This window comes from Scyliorhinus torazame, chromosome X (genome assembly GCF_047496885.1).
Source record: "Scyliorhinus torazame isolate Kashiwa2021f chromosome X, sScyTor2.1, whole genome shotgun sequence".
In the NCBI taxonomy this organism is placed as follows: domain Eukaryota; kingdom Metazoa; phylum Chordata; class Chondrichthyes; order Carcharhiniformes; family Scyliorhinidae; genus Scyliorhinus; species Scyliorhinus torazame.
The window spans coordinates 15,773,011-15,795,847 of NC_092738.1; the positions used below are offsets into that span (position 1 = coordinate 15,773,011).

At 53.5% G+C, this 22,837-nt stretch overlaps 1 protein-coding gene across 3 annotated transcripts in view; it reads left to right on the forward strand.

Annotated features, from left to right (window-relative positions):
* LOC140405402 (integrin alpha-7-like) overlaps positions 1-22,837 on the forward strand; it is a 364,198-nt gene that overhangs the window by 228,861 nt on the left and 112,500 nt on the right. For all 3 annotated transcript variants that reach the window (XM_072493761.1, XM_072493762.1, XM_072493763.1), the window contains exon 16: positions 6,948-7,031. In XM_072493761.1, coding sequence (XP_072349862.1) covers positions 6,948-7,031 — 84 coding nt within the window. The remainder of the gene's footprint in view (positions 1-6,947; positions 7,032-22,837) is intronic.

Here is a 22,837-nt window from a genome sequence, read left to right on the forward strand (position 1 = left end):
CCCCCCCCCGCTAGATCCCCCGCTAGCGTAATTACTCCCCCCATGTTGCTCCCAGAAGTCAGCAAACTCTGGCTGACCTCGGCTTCCCCCCGTGACCTCGGCTCGCACCGTGCGACGCCCCCTCCTTCCTGCTTCTCTATTCCCGCCATGATTATCATAGCGCGGGAACCAAGCCCGCGCTTCTCCCTTGGCCCCGCCCCCAATGGCCAACGCCCCATCTCCTCCACCTCCCCTCCTCCCCCCATCACCACCTGTGGGAGAGAGAAAAGTTACCACATCGCAGGATTAGTACATAAAACCCCTCTTTGCCCCCCACATTCGCCCCACCACTTTGTTTGAACGTTCTTTTTAATAACCCGCTCATTCCAGTTTTTCTTCCACAATAAAAGTCCACGCTTCATCCGCCGTCTCAAAGTAGTGGTGCCTTCCTCGATATGTGACCCACAGTCTTGCCGGTTGCAGCATTCCAAATTTTATCTTCTTTTTATGAAGCACCGCCTTGGCCCGATTAAAGCTCGCCCTCCTTCTCGCCACCTCCGCACTCCAGTCTTGATAAACGCGGATCACCGCGTTCTCCCATTTACTGCTCCGAGTTTTCTTCGCCCATCTAAGGACCATTTCTCTATCCTTAAAACGGAGGAATCTCACCACTATGGCTCTGGGAATTTCTCCTGCTCTCGGTCCTCGCGCCATCACTCGGTCTGCTCCCTCCACCTCCAACGGACCCGCCGCGGCCTCCGCTCCCATTAACGAGTGCAGCATCGTGCTCACATATGCCCCGACGTCCGCTCCCTCCACACCTTCAGGAAGACCAAGAATCCTCAGGTTGTTCCTCCTTGCGTTGTTTTCCAGTGCCTCCAACCTTTCCACACATCGTTTCTGATGTGCCTCCTGCGTCTCCGTCTTCACCACCAGGCCCTGTATGTCGTCCTCATTCTCGGCTGCCTTTGCCTTCATGACCCGAAGCTCCCGCTCCTGGGTCTTTTGTTCCTCCTTTAGCCCTTCGATCGCCTGTAGTATCGGGGCCAACAGCTCTTTCTTCATTTCCTTTTTGATCTCTTCCACACAGCATTTCAAGAACTCTTGTTGTTCAGGGCCCCATGTTAAACTGCCACCTTCCGACGCCATCTTGGTTTTTGCTTGCCTTCCTTGCCGCTGTTCTAACGGATCCACTGCAATCTGGCCACTTTCTCCTCCTTTTTCCATCCGTATCCAGGGGGGATTCCCTTCTGGTTTACCGCACAGTGTTTTTAGCCATCAAAATTGCCGTTGGGGCTCCTATCAAGAGCCCAAAAGTCTGTTTCACAGGGAGTTGCCGAAACGTGCGACTCAGCTGGTCATCGCCGCACCCGGAAGTCCTTAAGATAGATTCTTGACTAATAAGGGGGGTGAAAGGTTATCGGGGGGTCAGCAGGAATGTGGGGTTGAGGTTACAAACAAATCGGCCACGATCTTATTGAAAGGATAGCAGGCCCGAGGGGCTGAGTGGCCCTCTCCTGCTCCTAGTTCATATGTTCGTAAAGAAGTTTCTCCGGAAATCCTTATTGGATTTTTTAGTCACTAGCTTATATTTATATTGTTGGTCTCCCCCACAAGTGGAAATATTTTTGTTTCCGTTTTACATCAACTCGTTCGAAACACTTTCATTATCTACAAGACCACTATCAGGTTTTGCTCTTTCTCGAGGAAAGAGCCTCTGCATGTTGAGCCTGTCCTGGTAGTGAAAACCTCACGGTTCTGGTATCACCCTTTGTCAGTGCTCTGGGACCTCAGAAGCCACGCATTGCATAGCCTATATTTTGTCAAAGGGAAATCATCCTCATTTAGATGTTTGCCAAACCATTTTTTATTTGTTGGACGGACAGTTAAATATCACTTTGAAAAGCTCACATACTTGCTCCCCACAAGCTCTCCAAAGGATATAGAAATATTTTCCGACACCCTTTTCCATGTTCACTGTGCCCTTGTAATCTTGGTTCGAGCCACCCCTTTGCTTTTGGACATGAACATATGAAATAGGTGCAGAAATAGGCCATTCGGCCCCTCGAGCCTGCTCCGCCATTCATTCAGATCATGTCTGATCTGTTTGTGTTGAGTTCCACATTCCCATCTACCCCCGATAACCTTTGACCCCCCCTCGCCTAACAACACTCTATCTACCTCCACATAAAAAATATTCAGTGACCCCGCCTTCCGAGACAGAGTTCCAAAGTCACACAGCCCTCTGGGAGAACAAAGAACAAAGATATGTACAGCCCGGGAACCGGCCCTCCAAGCCCGTGCCGACAATGCTGCCCGACTAAACTACAATCTTCTACACTTCCTGGGTCCGTATCCCTCTATTCCCAGCCTATTCATGTATTTGTCAAGACGCCCCTTAAATGTCACTATCGTCCCTGCTTCCACCACCTCCTCCGGTAACGAGTTCCAGGCACCCACTACCCTCTGCGTAAAAAACTTGCCTCGTACATCTACTCTAAACCTTGCCCCTCTCACCTTAAACCTATGCCCCCTAGTAATTGACTCCTCTACCCCGGGGAAAAGCCTCTGACTATCCACTCTGTCTATGCCCCTCATAATTTTGTAGACCTCTATCAGGTCGCCCCTCAACCTCCTTCGTTCCAGTGAGAACCAACCGAGTTTATTCAACCGCTCCTCATCGCTAATGCCCTCCATACCAGGCAACATTCTGGTAAATCTCTTCCGCACCCTCTCGAAAGCCTCCACATCCTTCTGGTAGTGTGGCGACCAGAATTGAACACTATACTCCAAGTGTGGCCTAACTAAGGTTCTATACAGCTGCAACATGACTTGCCAATTCTTATACTCAATGCCCCGGCCAATGAAGGCAAGCATGCCGTATGCCTTCTTGACTACCTTCTCCACCTGTGTTGCCCCTTTCAGTGACCTGTGGACCTGTACTCCTAGATCTCTTTGACTTTCAATACTCTTGAGGGTTCTACCATTCACTGTATATTCCCTACCTGCATTAGACCTTCCAAAATGCATTACCTCACATTTGTCCGGATTAAACTCCAGCTGCCATCTCTCCACCCAAGTCTCCAAACAATCTAAATCCTGCTGTATCCTCTGACAGTCCTCATCGCTATCCGCAATTCCAACAACCTTTGTGCCGTCTGCAAACTTACTAATCAGACCAGTTACATTTTCCTCCAAATCATTTATATATACTACAAACAGCAAAGGTCCCAGCACTGATCCCTGTGGAACACCACTGGTCACAGCCCTCCAATTAGAAAAGCATCCTTCCATTGCTACTCTCTGCCTTCTATGACCGAGCCAGTTCTGTATCCACCTTGCCAACTCGCCCCTGATCCCGTGTGACTTCACCTTTTGTACTAGTCTACCATGAGGGACCTTGTCAAAGGCCTTACTGAAGTCCATATAGACAACATCCACTGCCCTACCTGCATCAACCATCTTAGTGACCTCCTCGAAAAACTCTATCAAGTTAGTGAGACACGACCTCCCCTTCACAAAACCATGCTGCCTCTCACTCATACGTCCATTTGCTTCCAAATGGGAGTAGATCCTGTCTCGAAGAATTCTCTCCAGTAATTTCCCTACCACTGAAGTAAGGCCCACCAGCCTGTAGTTCCCGGGATTATCCTTGCTACCCTTCTTAAACAGAGGAACAACATTGGCTATTCTCCAGTCCTCCAGGACATCACCTGAAGACAGTGAGGATCCAAAGATTCCTGTCAAGGCCTCAGCAATTTCCTCTCCAGCCTCCTTCAGTATTCTGGGGTAGATCCCATCAGGCCCTGGGGACTTATCTACCTTAATATTTTTTAAGACACCCAACACCTCTTCTTTTTGGATCTCAATGTGACCCAGGCTATCTACACACCCTTCTCCAGACTCAACATCTACCAATTTCTTCTCTTTGGTGAATACTGATGCAAAGTATTCATTTAGTACCTCGCTCATTTCCTCTGGCTCCACACATAGATTCCCTTGCCTATCCTTCAGTGGGCCAACCCTTTCCCTGGCTACCCTCTTAAGATCCTTCCTACTTTCCTTATATTCCACGCAGGCTTCGTCTGTTCCCAGCCTTTTAGCCCTGACAAATGCCTCCTTTTTCTTTTTGACGAGGCCTACAATATCTCTCGTTATCCAAGGTTCCCGAAAATTGCCGTATTTATCCTTCTTCCTGACAGGAACATGCCGGTCCTGAATTCCTTTCAACTGACACTTGAAAGCCTCCCACATGTCAAATGTTGATTTGCCCTCAAACATCCGCCCCCAATTTAGGTTCTTCAGTTCCCGCCTAATATTGTTATAATTAGCCTTCCCCCAATTTAGCACATTCATCCTAGGACCACTCTTATCCTTGTCCACCAGCACTTTAAAACTTACTGAATTGTGGTCACTGTTCCCGAAATGCTCCCCTACTGAAATATCTACCACCTGGCCGGGCTCATTCCCCGATACCAGATCCAGTACCGCCCCTTCCCTAGTTGGACTGTTTACATATTGTTTTAAGAAGCCCTCCTGGATGCTCCTTACAAACTCTGCCCCGTCTAAGCCCCTGGCACTAAGTGAGTCCCAGTCAATATTGGGGAAGTTGAAGTCTCCCATCACCACAACCCTGTTGTTTTTACTCTTTTCCAAAATCTGTCTACCTATCTGCTCCTCTATCTCCCGCTGGCTGTTGGGAGGCCTGTAGTAAACCCCCAACATTGTGACTGCACCCTTCTTATTCCTGATCTCTACCCATATAGCCTCACTGCCCTCTGAGGTGTCCTCCCGCAGTACAGCTGTGATATTCTCCCTAACCAGTAGTGCAACTCCGCCACCCCTTTTACATCCCCCTCTATCCCGCCTGAAACATCTAAATCCTGGAACGTTTAGCTGCCAATCCTGCCCTTCCCTCAACCAGGTCTCTGTAATGGCAACAACATCATAGTTCCAAGTACTAATCCAAGCTCTAAATTCATCTGCCTTACCGTAATACTTCTTGCATTAAAACATATGCACTTCAGGCCACCAGACCCTCTGTGATCAGCAACTTCTCCCTGTCTGCTCTGCCTCAGAGCCCCACTGTCCCTATTACCTAGTTCTCCCTCAATGCTCTCACCTTCTGACCTATTGCTCCCGTGCCCACGCCCCTGCCATATTAGTTTAAACCCTCCCGTGTGACACTAGCAAACCTCGCGGCCAGGATATTTATGCCTCTCCAGTTTAGACGCAACCCGTCCTTATATAGGTCACGCCTGCCCTGGAAGAGCTCCCAGTGGTCCAGATAACGGAAACCCTCCCTCCTACACCAGCTGTTTAGCCACGTGTTTAGCTGCTCTATCTTCCTATTTCTAGCCTCACTGGCTCGTGGCACAGGGAGTAATCCCGAGATTACAACCCTCGAGGTCCTGTCTTTTAACTTTCTGCCTAGCTCCCTGAACTCCTGCTGCAGGACCTCATGCCCCTTCCTGCCTTTGTCGTTAGTACCAATATGTACAACGACCTCTGCCTGTTTGCCCTCCCCCTTCAGGATGCCCTCTACCCGTTCGGAGACATCCTGGACCCTGGCACCAGGGAGGCAACATACCATCCTGGAGTCTCTTTCACGTCCACAGAAGCGCCTATCTGTGCCCCTGACTATAGAGTCCCCTATTACTATTGCTCTTCTGCGCTTTGACCCTCCCTTCTGAACATCAGAGCCAGCCGTGGTGCCACTGCTCTGGCTGCTGCTGTTTTCCCCTGATAGGCTATCCCCCCCGACAGTATCCAAAGGGGTGTACCTGTTCGAGAGGGGGACAACCACAGGGGATTCCTGCACTGACTGCCTGCCCTTTCTGGTGGTCACCCATTTCTCTGCCTGCACCTTGGGTGTGACCACATTTATATAACTGCGATCTATGACGCTTTCCGCCACCTGCATGCTCCTAAGTGCATCCAATTGCTGCTCCAACCGAACCATGCGGTCTGTGAGGAGCTCCAGTTGGGTGCACTTTCTGCAGATGAAGCCCTCCGGGACGCTGGAAGCCTCCCGGACCTGCCACATCTCACAGTCAGAGCACTGCACCCCTCTAACTGACATAGCGTCAATTAATTAAAATTAAAAGTTTTTTTAAAAATGTTTGAATATATATATATTTTTAAAGTTACTGTTAACTATCTGTCTCCTAGCACTAGATTCCTAATATAAATGCGAAAGCTAAATATAGTACTCTCCGATCTCTGGCTTAGATACCCCTCTAAATTACAATTAAGTAATTATGTTTAATTAGTTACCAATGCTTAATTTTTAAAAATTTAATGTAGATTCCCAACCAGCCACTCAGGTCACAGCTTTTCTGTTTCCCCCCGACACACACAATTTGAAAAAGGTATAAAAGTAAAAATGAGTAAAAATCACTTGCTTACCCTCTGAGTGTCTTAGATGTTCTCAGGTTCTCTCCCTGACAGAGACTGCTCCTCCTCCTCCTCACCACGACAGATGTATGCAAATTTCCCTTGTAACACCAATCAGCAGCTCCGCTCTACTGCTGGATGCTTGTCTTCACTCGAACAGCTAGGGTCTTTAGCTCAGGTACACCTGCAATTTAGGGTGACCACGACGGAGGTATGCAAATTTCCCTTGTAACACCAATCAGCAGCTCCGCTCTACTGCCCTCTGCTGGATCATGACAAAAACATTCTCCTCATCTCTGTCCTAAAATGGCGACTCCTCATTTTAAAACCGTGCCCCCTCGTTCTGGACCCACCCACAAGAGGAAACATCCTTTCCGCATCCACCTTGTCAACACCATTCAGGATCTAAAATACTTCAATCAAATCACCCCTCACTCTTCTAAAGTCCTCTGGAAACAAGCTCTGAGAAAAGTGCTCACAGCAGGAAACACAAACAATCAGGTACTGAAATTCTTGTCTCCTAGTGTCAAGTCAATTCTCACTCCCCAACACATTTCTGTTTTATCTTCCAGGACAGCAATTTGGTCTGCACAGCCAATACCAACGGGTCGCGGGCTGAATGCGAACTGGGAAATCCGATGAAACGAGGCGCTGAGGTATGCGGTTGTTGTTCTGCTGGTCGGCGTAAGGTGCAGTGTAGACATGACCTCCACCACACACTGCACAGTGTGTATATCGCGCCTTTCGTAGCTCCGAGGCATCCCAAAGTGCTTTGCACCCAATGAGCTTCGCAGCGCCGTCACCATTTGTAATGTAGGAAACATGGCGGCCAATATGTACACAGCAACATCCCACAAACGGAAAACGAGAAGACGATTAGCTCATTGATTTTAGTGATGGTGTTTGGAGGATAAATATCGAGGAAGAAACTGGGAAGGGTCCCCCTCCCTTCTTTCACAAAAGTTTGAGGTGATTGTGTTTTAGGTCCAGCTGAGGGGCGAGACTGTGGCATCGTTAAACCTCTCATTGGCAGGACGCAGCTCCCACAATGCAGCACTCCCTCAGGGAGAGCGGACTGTCAGAGAATTGAGTAACAGGGTCATTTTTGTTCAGAAAGTTGTTGATTTGTGTGAAACTCTGAGGGATCATGGTCAGTTGATAATCATGCGAGCACTCCTGATTAAATAGCAGCAGCGTTTCTATTTCCAAGTGATTCGCAAATCACAGTTATCAGATCTCTTCCTCTGATCACTTTTTGATTCAAAAGCTGCTTTTACACAGAGTGGGATTCTTAATAACCTAATTGAGGTATTTTAGATGATAAAAGAGGCATTTTTCTCAATGAAGTCATCTGAATCGCTGCTGCCTGTCATTTGACTTGCGCCAAATGCCTTTCCCTCCCCACCACTGTGCTCACTGACTAACAGTGGCCGGAATTCTCTCGTCGTGAGGATTCACTTTCCCAGCTGGCAGGCCACCTCCGCCCACGGGATTCCCAGCGGTGTGGAGTGGTTTCAACGGGAAATCCCATTGACAAGCCGGAAGCGAGAACTCCGCTGCCAGCGAATAGCGCGGCACCAAGAAACACGGCCACTGGCTCCTTGTCCGGCAACATGTCATTTAAAATATTCTAATTCATCTTCTCAAATCTATCCATAGCCTCACCCCTCCCTATCTCTGTGACCTCCTCCTTTCCGTGCAACTCTCCCTATCTCTGTAACCTGCTACAGCCCCTACAACCCTCCCTATTTCTGTAACCTCCTCCAGCCCCCTACAACGCTCCCTATCTCTGTAACCTCCTCCAGCCCCTACAACGCTCCCTATCTCTGTAACCTCCTCCTGTCCCTGCAACCCTCCCTATCTCTGTAACCTGCTACAGCCCCTACAACCCTCCCTATTTCTGTAACCTCCTCCAGCCCCCTACAACCCTCCCTATCTCTGTAACCTCCTCCAGTCCCTACACCCATCCCTATCTCTGTAACCTCCTCCAGTCCCTACAACACTCCCTATTTCTGTAACCTCCTCCAGCCCCCTACAACCCTCCCTATCTCTGTAACCTCCTCCAGCCCCTACACCCCTCCCTATCTCTGTAACCTCCTCCAGCCCTCTACACCCTCCCTATCTCAGTAACCTCCTCCAGCCCCCTACAACCCTCCCTATCTCTGTAACCTCCTCCAGTCCCTCTACAACCCTCCCTATCTCTGTAACCTCCTCCAGCCCCTACAATCCTCCCTATCTCTGTAACCTCTTCCAGCCCCCTACAACCCTCCCTATCTCTGTAACCTCCTGCTGTCCCTGCAACCCTCCCGATCTCTGTTACCCCTCCAGTCACTACAATCCTCCCTATCTCTGTAACCTCCTCCAGCCCCCTACAACACTCCCTATCTCTGTAACCTCTTCCAGGCCCTACAACCCTCCCTCTCTCTGTAACCTCCTCCAGTCCCTACACCCCTCCCTATCTCTGTAACCTCCTCCAGTCCCGACACCCCTCCCTATCTCTGTAACCTCCTCCTGCCCCTACACCCCTCCCTATCTCTGTAACCACCTCCTGTCCCTGCTGCCCTCCCTATCTCTGTAACCTCTTCCAGGCCCTACACCCCTCCCATTCTCTGTAACCTCCTCCTGCCCCTACACCCCTCCCTATCTCTGTAACCTCCTCCTGTCCCTGCTGCCCTCCCTATCTCTGTAACCTCTTCCAGGCCCTACACCCCTCCCATTCTCTGTAACCTCCTCCTGTCCCTGCAACCCTCCCTATCTCTGTGACCTCCTCCTGTCCCTCCAACCCTCCCTATCACTGTAACCTCCTCCTGTCCCTACAATCCTCCCTATCTCTGTAACCTCCTCCTGTCCCTGCAACCCTCCCTATCTCTGTAACCTCCTGCAGCTCCTACAACCCTCCCTATCTTTGTAACCTCTTCCAGGCCCTACACCGCTCCCTATCTCTGTAACTTCCTCCAGCCCCCTACAACCCTCCCTATCTCTGTAACCTCCTACAGCCCCCCTACACCCCTCCCTATCTCTGTAACCTCCTCCAGCCCCTACAATCCTCCCTATCTCTGTAACCTGCTCCAGCGCCTACAACCCTCCCTATCTCTGTAACCTCCTCCAGCCCCCTATACCCCTCCCTATCTCTGTAACCTCCTCCAGCATCCTACAACCCTCCCTATCTCTGTAACTTCCTCCAGCCCCCTACAACCCTCCCTATCTCTGTAACCTCCTCCAGCCCCTACACCCCTCCCTATCTCTCTACCCTCCTCCAGCCCCTACAACCCTCCCTATCTCTGTAACCTGCTCCAGCCCCTACAACCCTCCCTATCTCTGTAACCTCCTCCTGTCCCTGCAACCCTCCCTATCTCTGTAACCTCCTCCAGTCCGTACAATCCTCCCTATCTCTGTAACCTCCTCCAGCCCCCGACAACCCTCCCTATCTCTGTAACCTCCTCCAGCCCCGACACCCCTCCCTATCTCTGTAACCTCCTCCAGCCCTCTACACCCTCCCTATCTCTGTAAAGTCCTACAGTCCCTACAACCCTCCCTATCTCTGTAACCTCCTCCTGTCCCTGCAACCCTCCCTATCTCTGTGACCTCCTCCTGTCCCTGCAACCCTCCCTAACTCTGTGACCTCCTCCTGTCTCTGCAACCCTCCCTATCTCTGTAACCTCTTCCAGGCCCTACAACCCTCCCTATCTCTGTAACCTCCTCCAGTCCCTACAACCCTCCCTATCTCTGTAACCTGTTCCAGGCCCTACAACCCTCCTTATCTCTGTAACCTCCTCCAGTCCCTACACCCCTCCCTATCTCTGTAACCTCCTCCAGCCCCTAAACCCCTCCCTATCTCTGTAACCTCCTCCTGCCCCTACACCCCTCCCTATCTCTGTAACCTCCTCCTGTCCCTGCTGCCCTCCCTATCTCTGTAACCTCTTCCAGGCACTACACCCCTCCCTTTCTCTGTAACCTCCTCCTGTCCCTGCAACCCTCCCTATCTCTGTAACCTCCTCCTGTCCCTGCAACCCTCCCTATCTCTGTAACCTCCTCCTGTGCCTGCAACCCTCCCTATCTCTGTAACCTGCTCCAGCGCCTACAACCCTCCCTTTCTCTGTAACGTCCTCCAGCCCCCTACACCCCTCCCTATCTCTGTAACCTCCTCCAGCCTCCTACAACCCTCCCTATATCTGTAACCTCCTCCAGCCCTCTACACCCTCCCTATCTCTGTAAAGTCCCACAGTCCCTACAACCCTCCCTATCTCTGTGACCTCCTCCTGTCCCTGCAACCCTCCCTATCTCTGTGACCTCCTCCTGTCCCTGCAACCCTCCCTATCTCTGTAACCTCTTCCAGGCCCTACAACCCTCCCTATCTCTGTAACCTCCTCCAGTCCCTACAACCCTCCCTATCTCTGTAACATGTTCCAGGCCCTACAACCCTCCCTATCTCTGTAACCTCCTCCAGTCCCTACACCCCTCCCTATGTCTGTAACCTCCTCCAGCCCCCTACACCCCTCCCTATCTCTGTAACCTCCTCCAGCCTCCTACAACCCTCCTTATCTCTGTAACCTGCTCCAGCCCCTACAACCCTCCCTATCTCTGTAACCTCCTCCAGCCCCCTACACCCCTCCTTATCTCTGTAACCTCCTCCAGCCTCCTACAACCCTCCCTATCTCTGTAACTTCCTCCAGCCCCCTACAACCCTCCCTATCTCTGTAACCTCCTCCAGCCCCTACACCCCTCCCTATCTCTCTAACCTGCTCCAGCCCCCACAACCCTCCCTATCTCTGTAACCTGCTCCAGCCCCTACAACCCTCCCTATCTCTGTAACCTCCTCCTGTCCCTGCAACCCCCCCTATCTCTGTGACCTCCTCCTGTCTCTGCAACCCTCCCTATCTCTGTAACCTCTTCCAGGCCCTACAACCCTCCCTATCTCTGTAACCTCCTCCAGTCCCTACAACCCTCCCTATCTCTGTAACCTGTTCCAGGCCCTACAACCCTCCTTATCTCTGTAACCTCCTCCAGTCCCTACACCCCTCCCTATCTCTGTAACCTCCTCCAGCCCCTAAACCCCTCCCTATCTCTGTAACCTCCTCCTGCCCCTACACCCCTCCCTATCTCTGTAACCTCCTCCTGTCCCTGCTGCCCTCCCTATCTCTGTAACCTCTTCCAGGCACTACACCCCTCCCTTTCTCTGTAACCTCCTCCTGTCCCTGCAACCCTCCCTATCTCTGTAACCTCCTCCTGTCCCTGCAACCCTCCCTATCTCTGTAACCTCCTCCTGTCCCTGCAACCCTCCCTATCTCTGTAACCTGCTCCAGCGCCTACAACCCTCCCTTTCTCTGTAACGTCCTCCAGCCCCCTACACCCCTCCCTATCTCTGTAACCTCCTCCAGCCTCCTACAACCCTCCCTATCTCTGTAACCTCCTCCAGCCCTCTACACCCTCCCTATCTCTGTAAAGTCCCACAGTCCCTACAACCCTCCCTATCTCTGTGACCTCCTCCTGTCCCTGCAACCCTCCCTATCTCTGTGACCTCCTCCTGTCCCTGCAACCCTCCCTATCTCTGTAACCTCTTCCAGGCCCTACAACCCTCCCTATCTCTGTAACCTCCTCCAGTCCCTGCAACCCCCCCTATCTCTGTGACCTCCTCCTGTCCCTGCAACCCTCCCTATCTCTGTAACCTCTTCCAGGCCCAACAACCCTCCCTATCTCTGTAACCTCCTCCTGTCCCTGCAACCCTCCCTATCTCTATAACCTCCTCCAGTCCCTACACCCCTCCCTATCTCTGTAACCTCCTCCAGCCCCTACACCCCTCCCCATCTCTGTAACCTCCTCCTGCCACTACACCCCTCCCTATCTCTGTAACCTCCTCCAGCCCCTACAATCCACAGTCCAAAGATGTGCGGGTTAGGTGAATTGGCCAATGATAAATTGCCCTTAATGTCCAAATTGCCCTTGGTGTTGGGTGGAGGTGTTGAGTTTGGGTATGGTGCTCTTTCCAAGAGCCGGTGCAGACTCAAAGGGCCGAATGGCCTCCTTCTGCACTGTAAATTCAATGATAATCTATGATTAATCTAGGACAAAGGTTCGGCACAGCATCGTGGGCCGAAGGGCCTGTTCTGTGCTGTATTTTCTATGTTCTATGTTCTATCTCTGTAACCTGCTCCAGCGCCTACAACCCTCCCTTTCTCTGTAACCTCCTCCAGCCCCCTACACCCCTCCCTATCTCTGTAACCTCCTCCAGCCTCCTACAACCCTCCCTATCTCTGTAACTTCCTCCAGCCCCCTACAACCCTCCCTATCTCTGTAACCTCCTCCAGCCCCTACACCCCTCCCTATCTCTCTAACCTCCTCCAGCCCCTACAACCCTCCCTATCTCTGTAACCTGCTCCAGCCCCTACAACCCTCCCTATCTCTGTGACCTCCTCCTGTCCCTGCAACCCTCCCTATCTCTGTAACCTCCTCCAGTCCCTACAATCCTCCCTATCTCTGTAACCTGCTCCAGCGCCTACAACCCTCCCTTTCTCTGTAACCTCCTCCAGCCCCCAACACCCCTCCCTATCTCTGTAACCTCCTTTCGCCCCCACAACCCTCCCTATCTCTGTAACCTCCTCCAGCCCCCCTACAACCCTCCCTATCTCTGTAACCTCCTCCAGCCCCTACACCCCTCCCTATCTCTGTAACATGCTCCAGCCCCGACAACCCTCCCTATCTCTGTGACCTCCTCCTGTCCCTGCAACCCTCCCTATCTCTGTAACCTCCTCCAGCCCTACAATCCTCCCTATCTCTGTAACCTCCTCCAGCCTCCTACAACCCTCCCTATCTCTGTAACCTCTTCCAGGCCCTACAAACCTCCCTATCTCTGTAACCTCCTCCTGTCCCTGCAACCCTCCCTATCTCTGTAACCTCCTCCAGTCCCTACACCCCTCCCTATCTCTGTAAACTCCTCCAGCCCCTACACCTCTCCCTATCTCTGTAACCTCCTCCTGCCCCTACACCCCTCCCTATCTCTGTAACCTCCTCCAGGCCCTACAATCCTCCCTATCTCTGTAACCTGCTCCAGCGCCTACAACCCTCCCTTTCTCTGTAACCTCCTCCAGCCCCCAACACCCCTCCCTATCTCTGTAACCTCCTCCAGCCTCCTACAACCCTCCCTATCTCTGTAACTTCCTCCAGCCCCTACACCCCTCCCTATCTCTCTAACCTCCTCCAGCCCCTACAACCCTCCCTATCTCTGTAACCTGCTCCAGCCCCTACAACAGTCCCTATCTCTGTAACCTCCTCCTGTCCCTGCAACCCTCCCTATCTCTGTAACCTCCTCCAGTCCCTACAATCCTCCCTATCTCTGTAACCTCCTCCAGCCCCCTACAACCCTCCCTATCTCTGTAACCTCTTCCAGGCCCTGCAACCCTCCCTATCTCTGTAACCTGCTACAGCCCCTACAAAACTCTCTATCTCTGTAACCTCCTCCAGCCCCCTACAACCCTCCCTATCTCTGTAACCTCCTCCTGTCCCTGCAACCCTCCCTATCTCGGTAACCTCCTCCCGCGACTACTACCCTCCCTATCTCTGCAACCTCCTCCAGCCCCCTACAACCCTCCCTATCTCTGTAACCTCCTTTAACCCCCACAACCCTCCCTATCTCTGTAACCTCCTCCAGCCCCCCTACAACCCTCCCTATCTCTGTAACCTCCTCCTGTCCCTGCAACCCTCCCTATCTCTGTGACCTCCTCCTGTCCCTGCAACCCTCCCTATCTCTGTGACCTCCTCCTGTCCCTGCAACCCTCCCTATCTCTGTAACCTCTTCCAGGCCCAACAACCCTCCCTATCTCTGTAACCTCCTCCAGCCCCTACACCCCTCCCTATCTCTGTAACCTCCTCCTGCCCCTACACCCCTCCCTATCTCTGCAACCTCCTCCAGCCCCCTACAACCCTCCCTCTCTCTGTAACCTCCTTTAGCCCCCACGACCCTCCCTATCTCTGTAACCTGATACAGCCCCTACAACCCTCCCTATCTCTGTAACCTCCTCCAGCCCCCCTACAACCCTCCCTATCTCTGTAACCTCCTCCAGCCCCTACACCCCTCCCTATCTCTGTAACCTCCTTCAGCCCTCTACACCCTCCCTATCTCAGTAACCTCCTCCAGCCCCCTACAACCCTCCCTATCTCTGTAACCTCCTCCAGTCCCTCTACAACCCTCCCTATCTCTGTGACCTCCTCCAGCCCCCTACAACCCTCCCTATCTCTGCAACCACCTCCTGTCCCTGCAACCCTCCCGATCTCTGTAACCTCCTCCAGTCCCTACAATCCTCCCTATCTCTGTAACCTCCTCTAGCCCCCTACAACCCTCCCTATCTCTGTATCCTCTTCCAGGCCCTCCAACCCTCCCTATCTCTGTAACCTCCTCCAGTCCCTACACCCCTCCCTATCTCTGTAACCTCCTCCAGCCCCTACACCCCTCCCTATCTCTGTAACCTCCTCCTGCCCCTGTGCCCCTCCCTATCTCTGTAACCTCCTCCTGTCCCTGCAGCCCTCCCTATCTCTGTAACCTCTTCCAGGCCCTACACCCCTCCCAATCTCTGTAACCTCCTCCTGTCCCTGCAACCCTCCCTATCTCTGTAACCTCCTCCTGTCCCTCCAACCCTCCCTATCTCTGTAACCTCCTGCTGTCCCTGCAACCCTCCCTATCTCTGTAACCTCCTGCAGCCCCTACAACCCTCCCTATCTCTGCAACCTCCTCCAGCCCGGACACCCCTCCCTATCTCTGTAACCTCCTCCAGCTCCTACACCCCTCCCTAACTCTGTAACCTCCTTATGTCCGTGCAACCCTCCCTATCTCTGTAACCTCCTGCAGCCCCTACAACCCGCCCTATCTCTGTAACCTCCTCCAGCCCTCTACACCCTCCCTATCTCTGTAACCTCCTCCAGCACCCTACACCCCTCCCTATCTCTGTAACCTCCTCAAGCCCCTACAATCCTCACTCTCTCTGTAACCTGCTCCAGCGCCTACAACCCTCCCTATCTCTGTAACATCCTCCAGCCCCCTACACACCTCCCTATCGCTGTAACCTCCTCCAGCCTCCTACAACCCTCCCTATCTCTGTAACTTCCTCCAGCCCCCTACAACCCTCCCTATCTCTGTAACCTCCTCCTGTCCCTGCAACCCTCCCTATCTCTGTAACCTCCTCCAGTCCCTACAATCCTCCCGATCTCTGTAATCTCCTCCTGTCCCTGCAACCCTCCCTATTTCTGTGACCTCCTCCTGTCCCTGCAACCCTCCTTATCTCTGTAACCTCTTCCAGGCCCTACAATTCTCCCTATCTCTGTAACCTCCTCCAGTCCCTACAATCCTCCCTATCTCTGTGACCTCCTCCTGTCCCTGCAACCCTCCTTATCTCTGTAACCTCTTCCAGGCCCTACAACTCTCCCTATCTCTGTAACCTCCTCCAGTCCCTACAACCCTCCCTATCTCTGTAACCTCTTCCAGGCCCTACAACCCTCCCTATCTCTGTAACCTCCTCCAGCCCCTAAACCCCTCCCTATCTCTGTAACCTCCTCCTGCCCCTACTCCCCTCCCTATCTCTGTAACCTCCTCCTGTCCCTGCTGCCCTCCCTATCTCTGTAACCTCTTCCAAGCCCTACACCCCTCCCTTTCTCTGTAACCTCCTCCTGTCCCTGCAACCCTCCCTATCTCTGTAACCTCCTCCTGTCCCTGCAACCCTCCCTATCTCTGTAACCTCCTCCAGCCCTCTACACCCTCCCTATCTCTGTAACCTCCTCCAGCACCCTACACCCCTCCCTATCTCTGTAACCTCCTCCAGCCCCTACAATCCTCACTATCTCTGTAACCTGCTCCAGCGCCTACAACCCTCCCTATCTCTGTAACATCCTCCAGCCCCCTACACACCTCCCTATCTCTGTAACCTCCTCCAGCCTCCTACAACCCTCCCTATCTCTGTAACTTCCTCCAGCCCCCTACAACCCTCCCTATCTCTGTAACCTCCTCCTGTCCCTGCAACCCTCCCTATCTCTGTAACCTCCTCCAGTCCCTACAATCCTCCCTATCTCTGTAATCTCCTCCTGTCCCTGCAACCCTCCCTGTTTCTGTGACCTCCTCCTGTCCCTGCAACCCTCCTTATCTCTGTAACCTCTTCCAGGCCCTACAATTCTCCCTATCTCTGTAACCTCCTCCAGTCCCTACAATCCTCCCTATCTCTGTGACCTCCTCCTGTCCCTGGAACCCTCCCTATCTCTGTAACCTCCTGCAGCCCCTACAACCCTCCCTATCTCTGTAACCTCCTCCAGCTCCTACACCCCTCCCTATCTCTGTAACCTCCTCCAGCCCCTACAACCCTCCCTATCTTTGTAACCTCTTCCAGGCCCTACACCCCTCCCTATCTCTGTAACCTCCTCCAGCCCTCTACACCCCTTCTTATCTCTGTAACCTCCTGCAGCCTCCTACAACCCTCCCTATCTCTGTAACTTCCTCCAGCCCCCTACAACCCTCCCTATCTCTGTAACCTCCTCCAGCCCCTACACCCCTCCCTATCTCTCTAACCTGCTCCAGCCCCCACAACCCTCCCTATCTCTGGAACCTGCTCCAGCCCCTACAACCCTCCCTATCTCTGGAACCTCCTCCTGTCCCTGCAACCCTCCCTATCTCTGTAACCTCCTCCAGTCCCTACAATCCTCCCTATCTCTGTAACCTCCTCCAGCCCCCTACAACCCTCCCTATGTCTGTCACCTCTTCCAGGCCCTACAACCCTCCCTATCTCTGTAACCTGCTACAGCCCCTACAACACTCCCCATCTCTGTAACCTCCTCCAGCCCCCTACAACCCTCCCTATCTCTGTAACCTCCTCCTGTCCCTGCAGCCCTCCCTATCTCTGTAACCTCTTCCAGGCCCTACACCCCTCCCAATCTCTGTAACCTCCTCCAGCCCCTACACCCCTCCCTATCTCTGTAACCTCCTCCTGCCCCTATACCCCTCCCTATCTCTGTAACCTCCTCCTGTCCCTGCAGCCCTCCCTATCTCTGTAACCTCTTCCAGGCCCTACACCCCTCCCAATCTCTGTAACCTCCTCCTGTCCCTGCAACCCTCCCTATCTCTGTAACCTCCTCCTGTCCCTCCTACCCTCCCTATCTCTGTAACCTCCTGCTGTCCCTGCAACCCTCCCTATCTCTGTAACCTCCTGCAGCCCCTACAACCCTCCCTATCTCTGCAACCTCCTCCAGCCCGGACACCCCTCCCTATCTCTGTAACCTCCTCCAGCTCCTACACCCCTCCCTAACTCTGTAACCTCCTTATGTCCGTGCAACCCTCCCTATCTCTGTAACCTCCTGCAGCCCCTACAACCCGCCCTATCTCTGTAACCTCCTCCAGCCCTCTACACCCTCCCTATCTCTGTAACCTCCTCCAGCACCCTACACCCCTCCCTATCTCTGTAACCTCCTCAAGCCCCTACAATCCTCACTCTCTCTGTAACCTGCTCCAGCGCCTACAACCCTCCCTATCTCTGTAACATCCTCCAGCCCCCTACACACCTCCCTATCGCTGTAACCTCCTCCAGCCTCCTACAACCCTCCCTATCTCTGTAACTTCCTCCAGCCCCCTACAACCCTCCCTATCTCTGTAACCTCCTCCTGTCCCTGCAACCCTCCCTATCTCTGTAACCTCCTTCAGTCCCTACAATCCTCCCGATCTCTGTAATCTCCTCCTGTCCCTGCAACCCTCCCTATTTCTGTGACCTCCTCCTGTCCCTGCAACCCTCCTTATCTCTGTAACCTCTTCCAGGCCCTACAATTCTCCCTATCTCTGTAACCTCCTCCAGTCCCTACAATCCTCCCTATCTCTGTGACCTCCTCCTGTCCCTGCAACCCTCCTTATCTCTGTAACCTCTTCCAGGCCCTACAACTCTCCCTATCTCTGTAAGCTCCTCCAGTCCCTACAACCCTCCCTATCTCTGTAACCTCTTCCAGGCCCTACAACCCTCCCTATCTCTGTAACCTCCTCCAGCCCCTAAACCCCTCCCTATCTCTGTAACCTCCTCCTGCCCCTACTCCCCTCCCTATCTCTGTAACCTCCTCCTGTCCCTGCTGCCCTCCCTATCTCTGTAACCTCTTCCAGGCCCTACACCCCTCCCTTTCTCTGTAACCTCCTCCTGTCCCTGCAACCCTCCCTATCTCTGTAACCTCCTCCTGTCCCTGCAACCCTCCCTATCTCTGTAACCTCCTCCAGCCCTCTACACCCTCCCTATCTCTGTAACCTCCTCCAGCACCCTACACCCCTCCCTATCTCTGTAACCTCCTCCAGCCCCTACAATCCTCACTATCTCTGTAACCTGCTCCAGCGCCTACAACCCTCCCTATCTCTGTAACATCCTCCAGCCCCCTACAACCCTCCCTATCTCTGTAACTTCCTCCAGCCCCCTACAACCCTCCCTATCTCTGTAACCTCCTCCTGTCCCTGCAACCCTCCCTATCTCTGTAACCTCCTCCAGTCCCAACAATCCTCCCTATCTCTGTAATCTCCTCCTGTCCCTGCAACCCTCCCTGTTTCTGTGACCTCCTCCTGTCCCTGCAACCCTCCTTATCTCTGTAACCTCTTCCAGGCCCTACAATTCTCCCTATCTCTGTAACCTCCTCCAGTCCCTACAATCCTCCCTATCTCTGTGACCTCCTCCTGTCCCTGGAACCCTCCCTATCTCTGTAACCTCCTGCAGCCCCTACAACCCTCCCTATCTCTGTAACCTCCTCCAGCTCCTACACCCCTCCCTATCTCTGTAACCTCCTCCAGCCCCTACAACCCTCCCTATCTTTGTAACCTCTTCCAGGCCCTACACCCCTCCCTATCTCTGTAACCTCCTCCAGCCCTCTACACCCCTTCTTATCTCTGTAACCTCCTGCAGCCTCCTACAACCCTCCCTATCTCTGTAACTTCCTCCAGCCCCCTACAACCCTCCCTATCTCTGTAACCTCCTCCAGCCCCTACACCCCTCCCTATCTCTCTAACCTGCTCCAGCCCCCACAACCCTCCCTATCTCTGGAACCTGCTCCAGCCCCTACAACCCTCCCTATCTCTGGAACCTCCTCCTGTCCCTGCAACCCTCCCTATCTCTGTAACCTCCTCCAGTCCCTACAATCCTCCCTATCTCTGTAACCTCCTCCAGCCCCCTACAACCCTCCCTATGTCTGTCACCTCTTCCAGGCCCTACAACCCTCCCTATCTCTGTAACCTGCTACAGCCCCTACAACACTCCCCATCTCTGTAACCTCCTCCAGCCCCCTACAACCCTCCCTATCTCTGTAACCTCCTCCTGTCCCTGCAACCCTCCCTATCTCTGTAACCTCCTCCAGCCCCTACAACCCTCCCTATCTCTGCAACCTCCTCCAGCCCCCTACAACCCTCCCTATCTCTGTAACCTCCTTTAACCCCCACAACCCTCCCTATCTCTGTAACCTCCTCCAGCCCCCCTACAACCCTCCCTATCTCTGTAACCTCCTCCAGCCCCTACACCCTCCCTATCTCTGTAACCTCCTCCAGCCCTCTACACCCTCCCTATCTCTGTAACCTCCTCCAGTCCCTACAACCCTCCCTATCTCTGTAACCTCCTCCTGTCCCTGCAACCCTCCGTATCTCTCTGACCTCCTCCTGTCCCTGCAACCCTCCCTATCTCTGGGACCTCCTCCTGTCCCTGCAACCCTCCCTATCTCTGTAACCTCTTCCAGGCCCAACAACCCTCCCTATCTCTGTAACCTCCTCCAGCCCCTACACCCCTCCCTATCTCTGTAACCTCCTCCTGCCCCTACACCCCTCCCTATCTCTGCAACCTCCTCCAGCCCCCTACAACCCTCCCTCTCTCTGTAACCTCCTTTAGCCCCCACAACCCTCCCTATCTCTGTAACCTGCTACAGCCCCTACAACCCTCCCTATCTCTGTAACCTCCTCCAGCCCCCTACAACCCTCCCTATCTCTGTAACCTCCTCCTGTCCCTGCAACCCTCCCTATCTCTGTAACCTCCTCCAGCCCCCCTACAACCCTCCCTATCTCTGTAACCTCCTCCAGCCCCTACACCCTCCCTATCTCTGTAACCTCCTGCAGCCCCTACAACCCGCCCTATCTCTGTAACCTCCTCCAGCCCTCTACACCCTCCCTATCTCTGTAACCTCCTCCAGCACCCTACACCCCTCCCTATCTCTGTAACCTCCTCAAGCCCCTACAATCCTCACTCTCTCTGTAACCTGCTCCAGCGCCTACAACCCTCCCTATCTCTGTAACATCCTCCAGCCCCCTACACACCTCCCTATCGCTGTAACCTCCTCCAGCCTCCTACAACCCTCCCTATCTCTGTAACTTCCTCCAGCCCCCTACAACCCTCCCTATCTCTGTAACCTCCTCCTGTCCCTGCAACCCTCCCTATCTCTGTAACCTCCTTCAGTCCCTACAATCCTCCCGATCTCTGTAATCTCCTCCTGTCCCTGCAACCCTCCCTATTTCTGTGACCTCCTCCTGTCCCTGCAACCCTCCTTATCTCTGTAACCTCTTCCAGGCCCTACAATTCTCCCTATCTCTGTAACCTCCTCCAGTCCCTACAATCCTCCCTATCTCTGTGACCTCCTCCTGTCCCTGCAACCCTCCTTATCTCTGTAACCTCTTCCAGGCCCTACAACTCTCCCTATCTCTGTAAGCTCCTCCAGTCCCTACAACCCTCCCTATCTCTGTAACCTCTTCCAGGCCCTACAACCCTCCCTATCTCTGTAACCTCCTCCAGCCCCTAAACCCCTCCCTATCTCTGTAACCTCCTCCTGCCCCTACTCCCCTCCCTATCTCTGTAACCTCCTCCTGTCCCTGCTGCCCTCCCTATCTCTGTAACCTCTTCCAGGCCCTACACCCCTCCCTTTCTCTGTAACCTCCTCCTGTCCCTGCAACCCTCCCTATCTCTGTAACCTCCTCCTGTCCCTGCAACCCTCCCTATCTCTGTAACCTCCTCCAGCCCTCTACACCCTCCCTATCTCTGTAACCTCCTCCAGCACCCTACACCCCTCCCTATCTCTGTAACCTCCTCCAGCCCCTACAATCCTCACTATCTCTGTAACCTGCTCCAGCGCCTACAACCCTCCCTATCTCTGTAACATCCTCCAGCCCCCTACAACCCTCCCTATCTCTGTAACTTCCTCCAGCCCCCTACAACCCTCCCTATCTCTGTAACCTCCTCCTGTCCCTGCAACCCTCCCTATCTCTGTAACCTCCTCCAGTCCCAACAATCCTCCCTATCTCTGTAATCTCCTCCTGTCCCTGCAACCCTCCCTGTTTCTGTGACCTCCTCCTGTCCCTGCAACCCTCCTTATCTCTGTAACCTCTTCCAGGCCCTACAATTCTCCCTATCTCTGTAACCTCCTCCAGTCCCTACAATCCTCCCTATCTCTGTGACCTCCTCCTGTCCCTGGAACCCTCCCTATCTCTGTAACCTCCTGCAGCCCCTACAACCCTCCCTATCTCTGTAACCTCCTCCAGCTCCTACACCCCTCCCTATCTCTGTAACCTCCTCCAGCCCCTACAACCCTCCCTATCTTTGTAACCTCTTCCAGGCCCTACACCCCTCCCTATCTCTGTAACCTCCTCCAGCCCTCTACACCCCTTCTTATCTCTGTAACCTCCTGCAGCCTCCTACAACCCTCCCTATCTCTGTAACTTCCTCCAGCCCCCTACAACCCTCCCTATCTCTGTAACCTCCTCCAGCCCCTACACCCCTCCCTATCTCTCTAACCTGCTCCAGCCCCCACAACCCTCCCTATCTCTGGAACCTGCTCCAGCCCCTACAACCCTCCCTATCTCTGGAACCTCCTCCTGTCCCTGCAACCCTCCCTATCTCTGTAACCTCCTCCAGTCCCTACAATCCTCCCTATCTCTGTAACCTCCTCCAGCCCCCTACAACCCTCCCTATGTCTGTCACCTCTTCCAGGCCCTACAACCCTCCCTATCTCTGTAACCTGCTACAGCCCCTACAACACTCCCCATCTCTGTAACCTCCTCCAGCCCCCTACAACCCTCCCTATCTCTGTAACCTCCTCCTGTCCCTGCAACCCTCCCTATCTCTGTAACCTCCTCCAGCCCCTACAACCCTCCCTATCTCTGCAACCTCCTCCAGCCCCCTACAACCCTCCCTATCTCTGTAACCTCCTTTAACCCCCACAACCCTCCCTATCTCTGTAACCTCCTCCAGCCCCCCTACAACCCTCCCTATCTCTGTAACCTCCTCCAGCCCCTACACCCTCCCTATCTCTGTAACCTCCTCCAGCCCTCTACACCCTCCCTATCTCTGTAACCTCCTCCAGTCCCTACAACCCTCCCTATCTCTGTAACCTCCTCCTGTCCCTGCAACCCTCCGTATCTCTCTGACCTCCTCCTGTCCCTGCAACCCTCCCTATCTCTGGGACCTCCTCCTGTCCCTGCAACCCTCCCTATCTCTGTAACCTC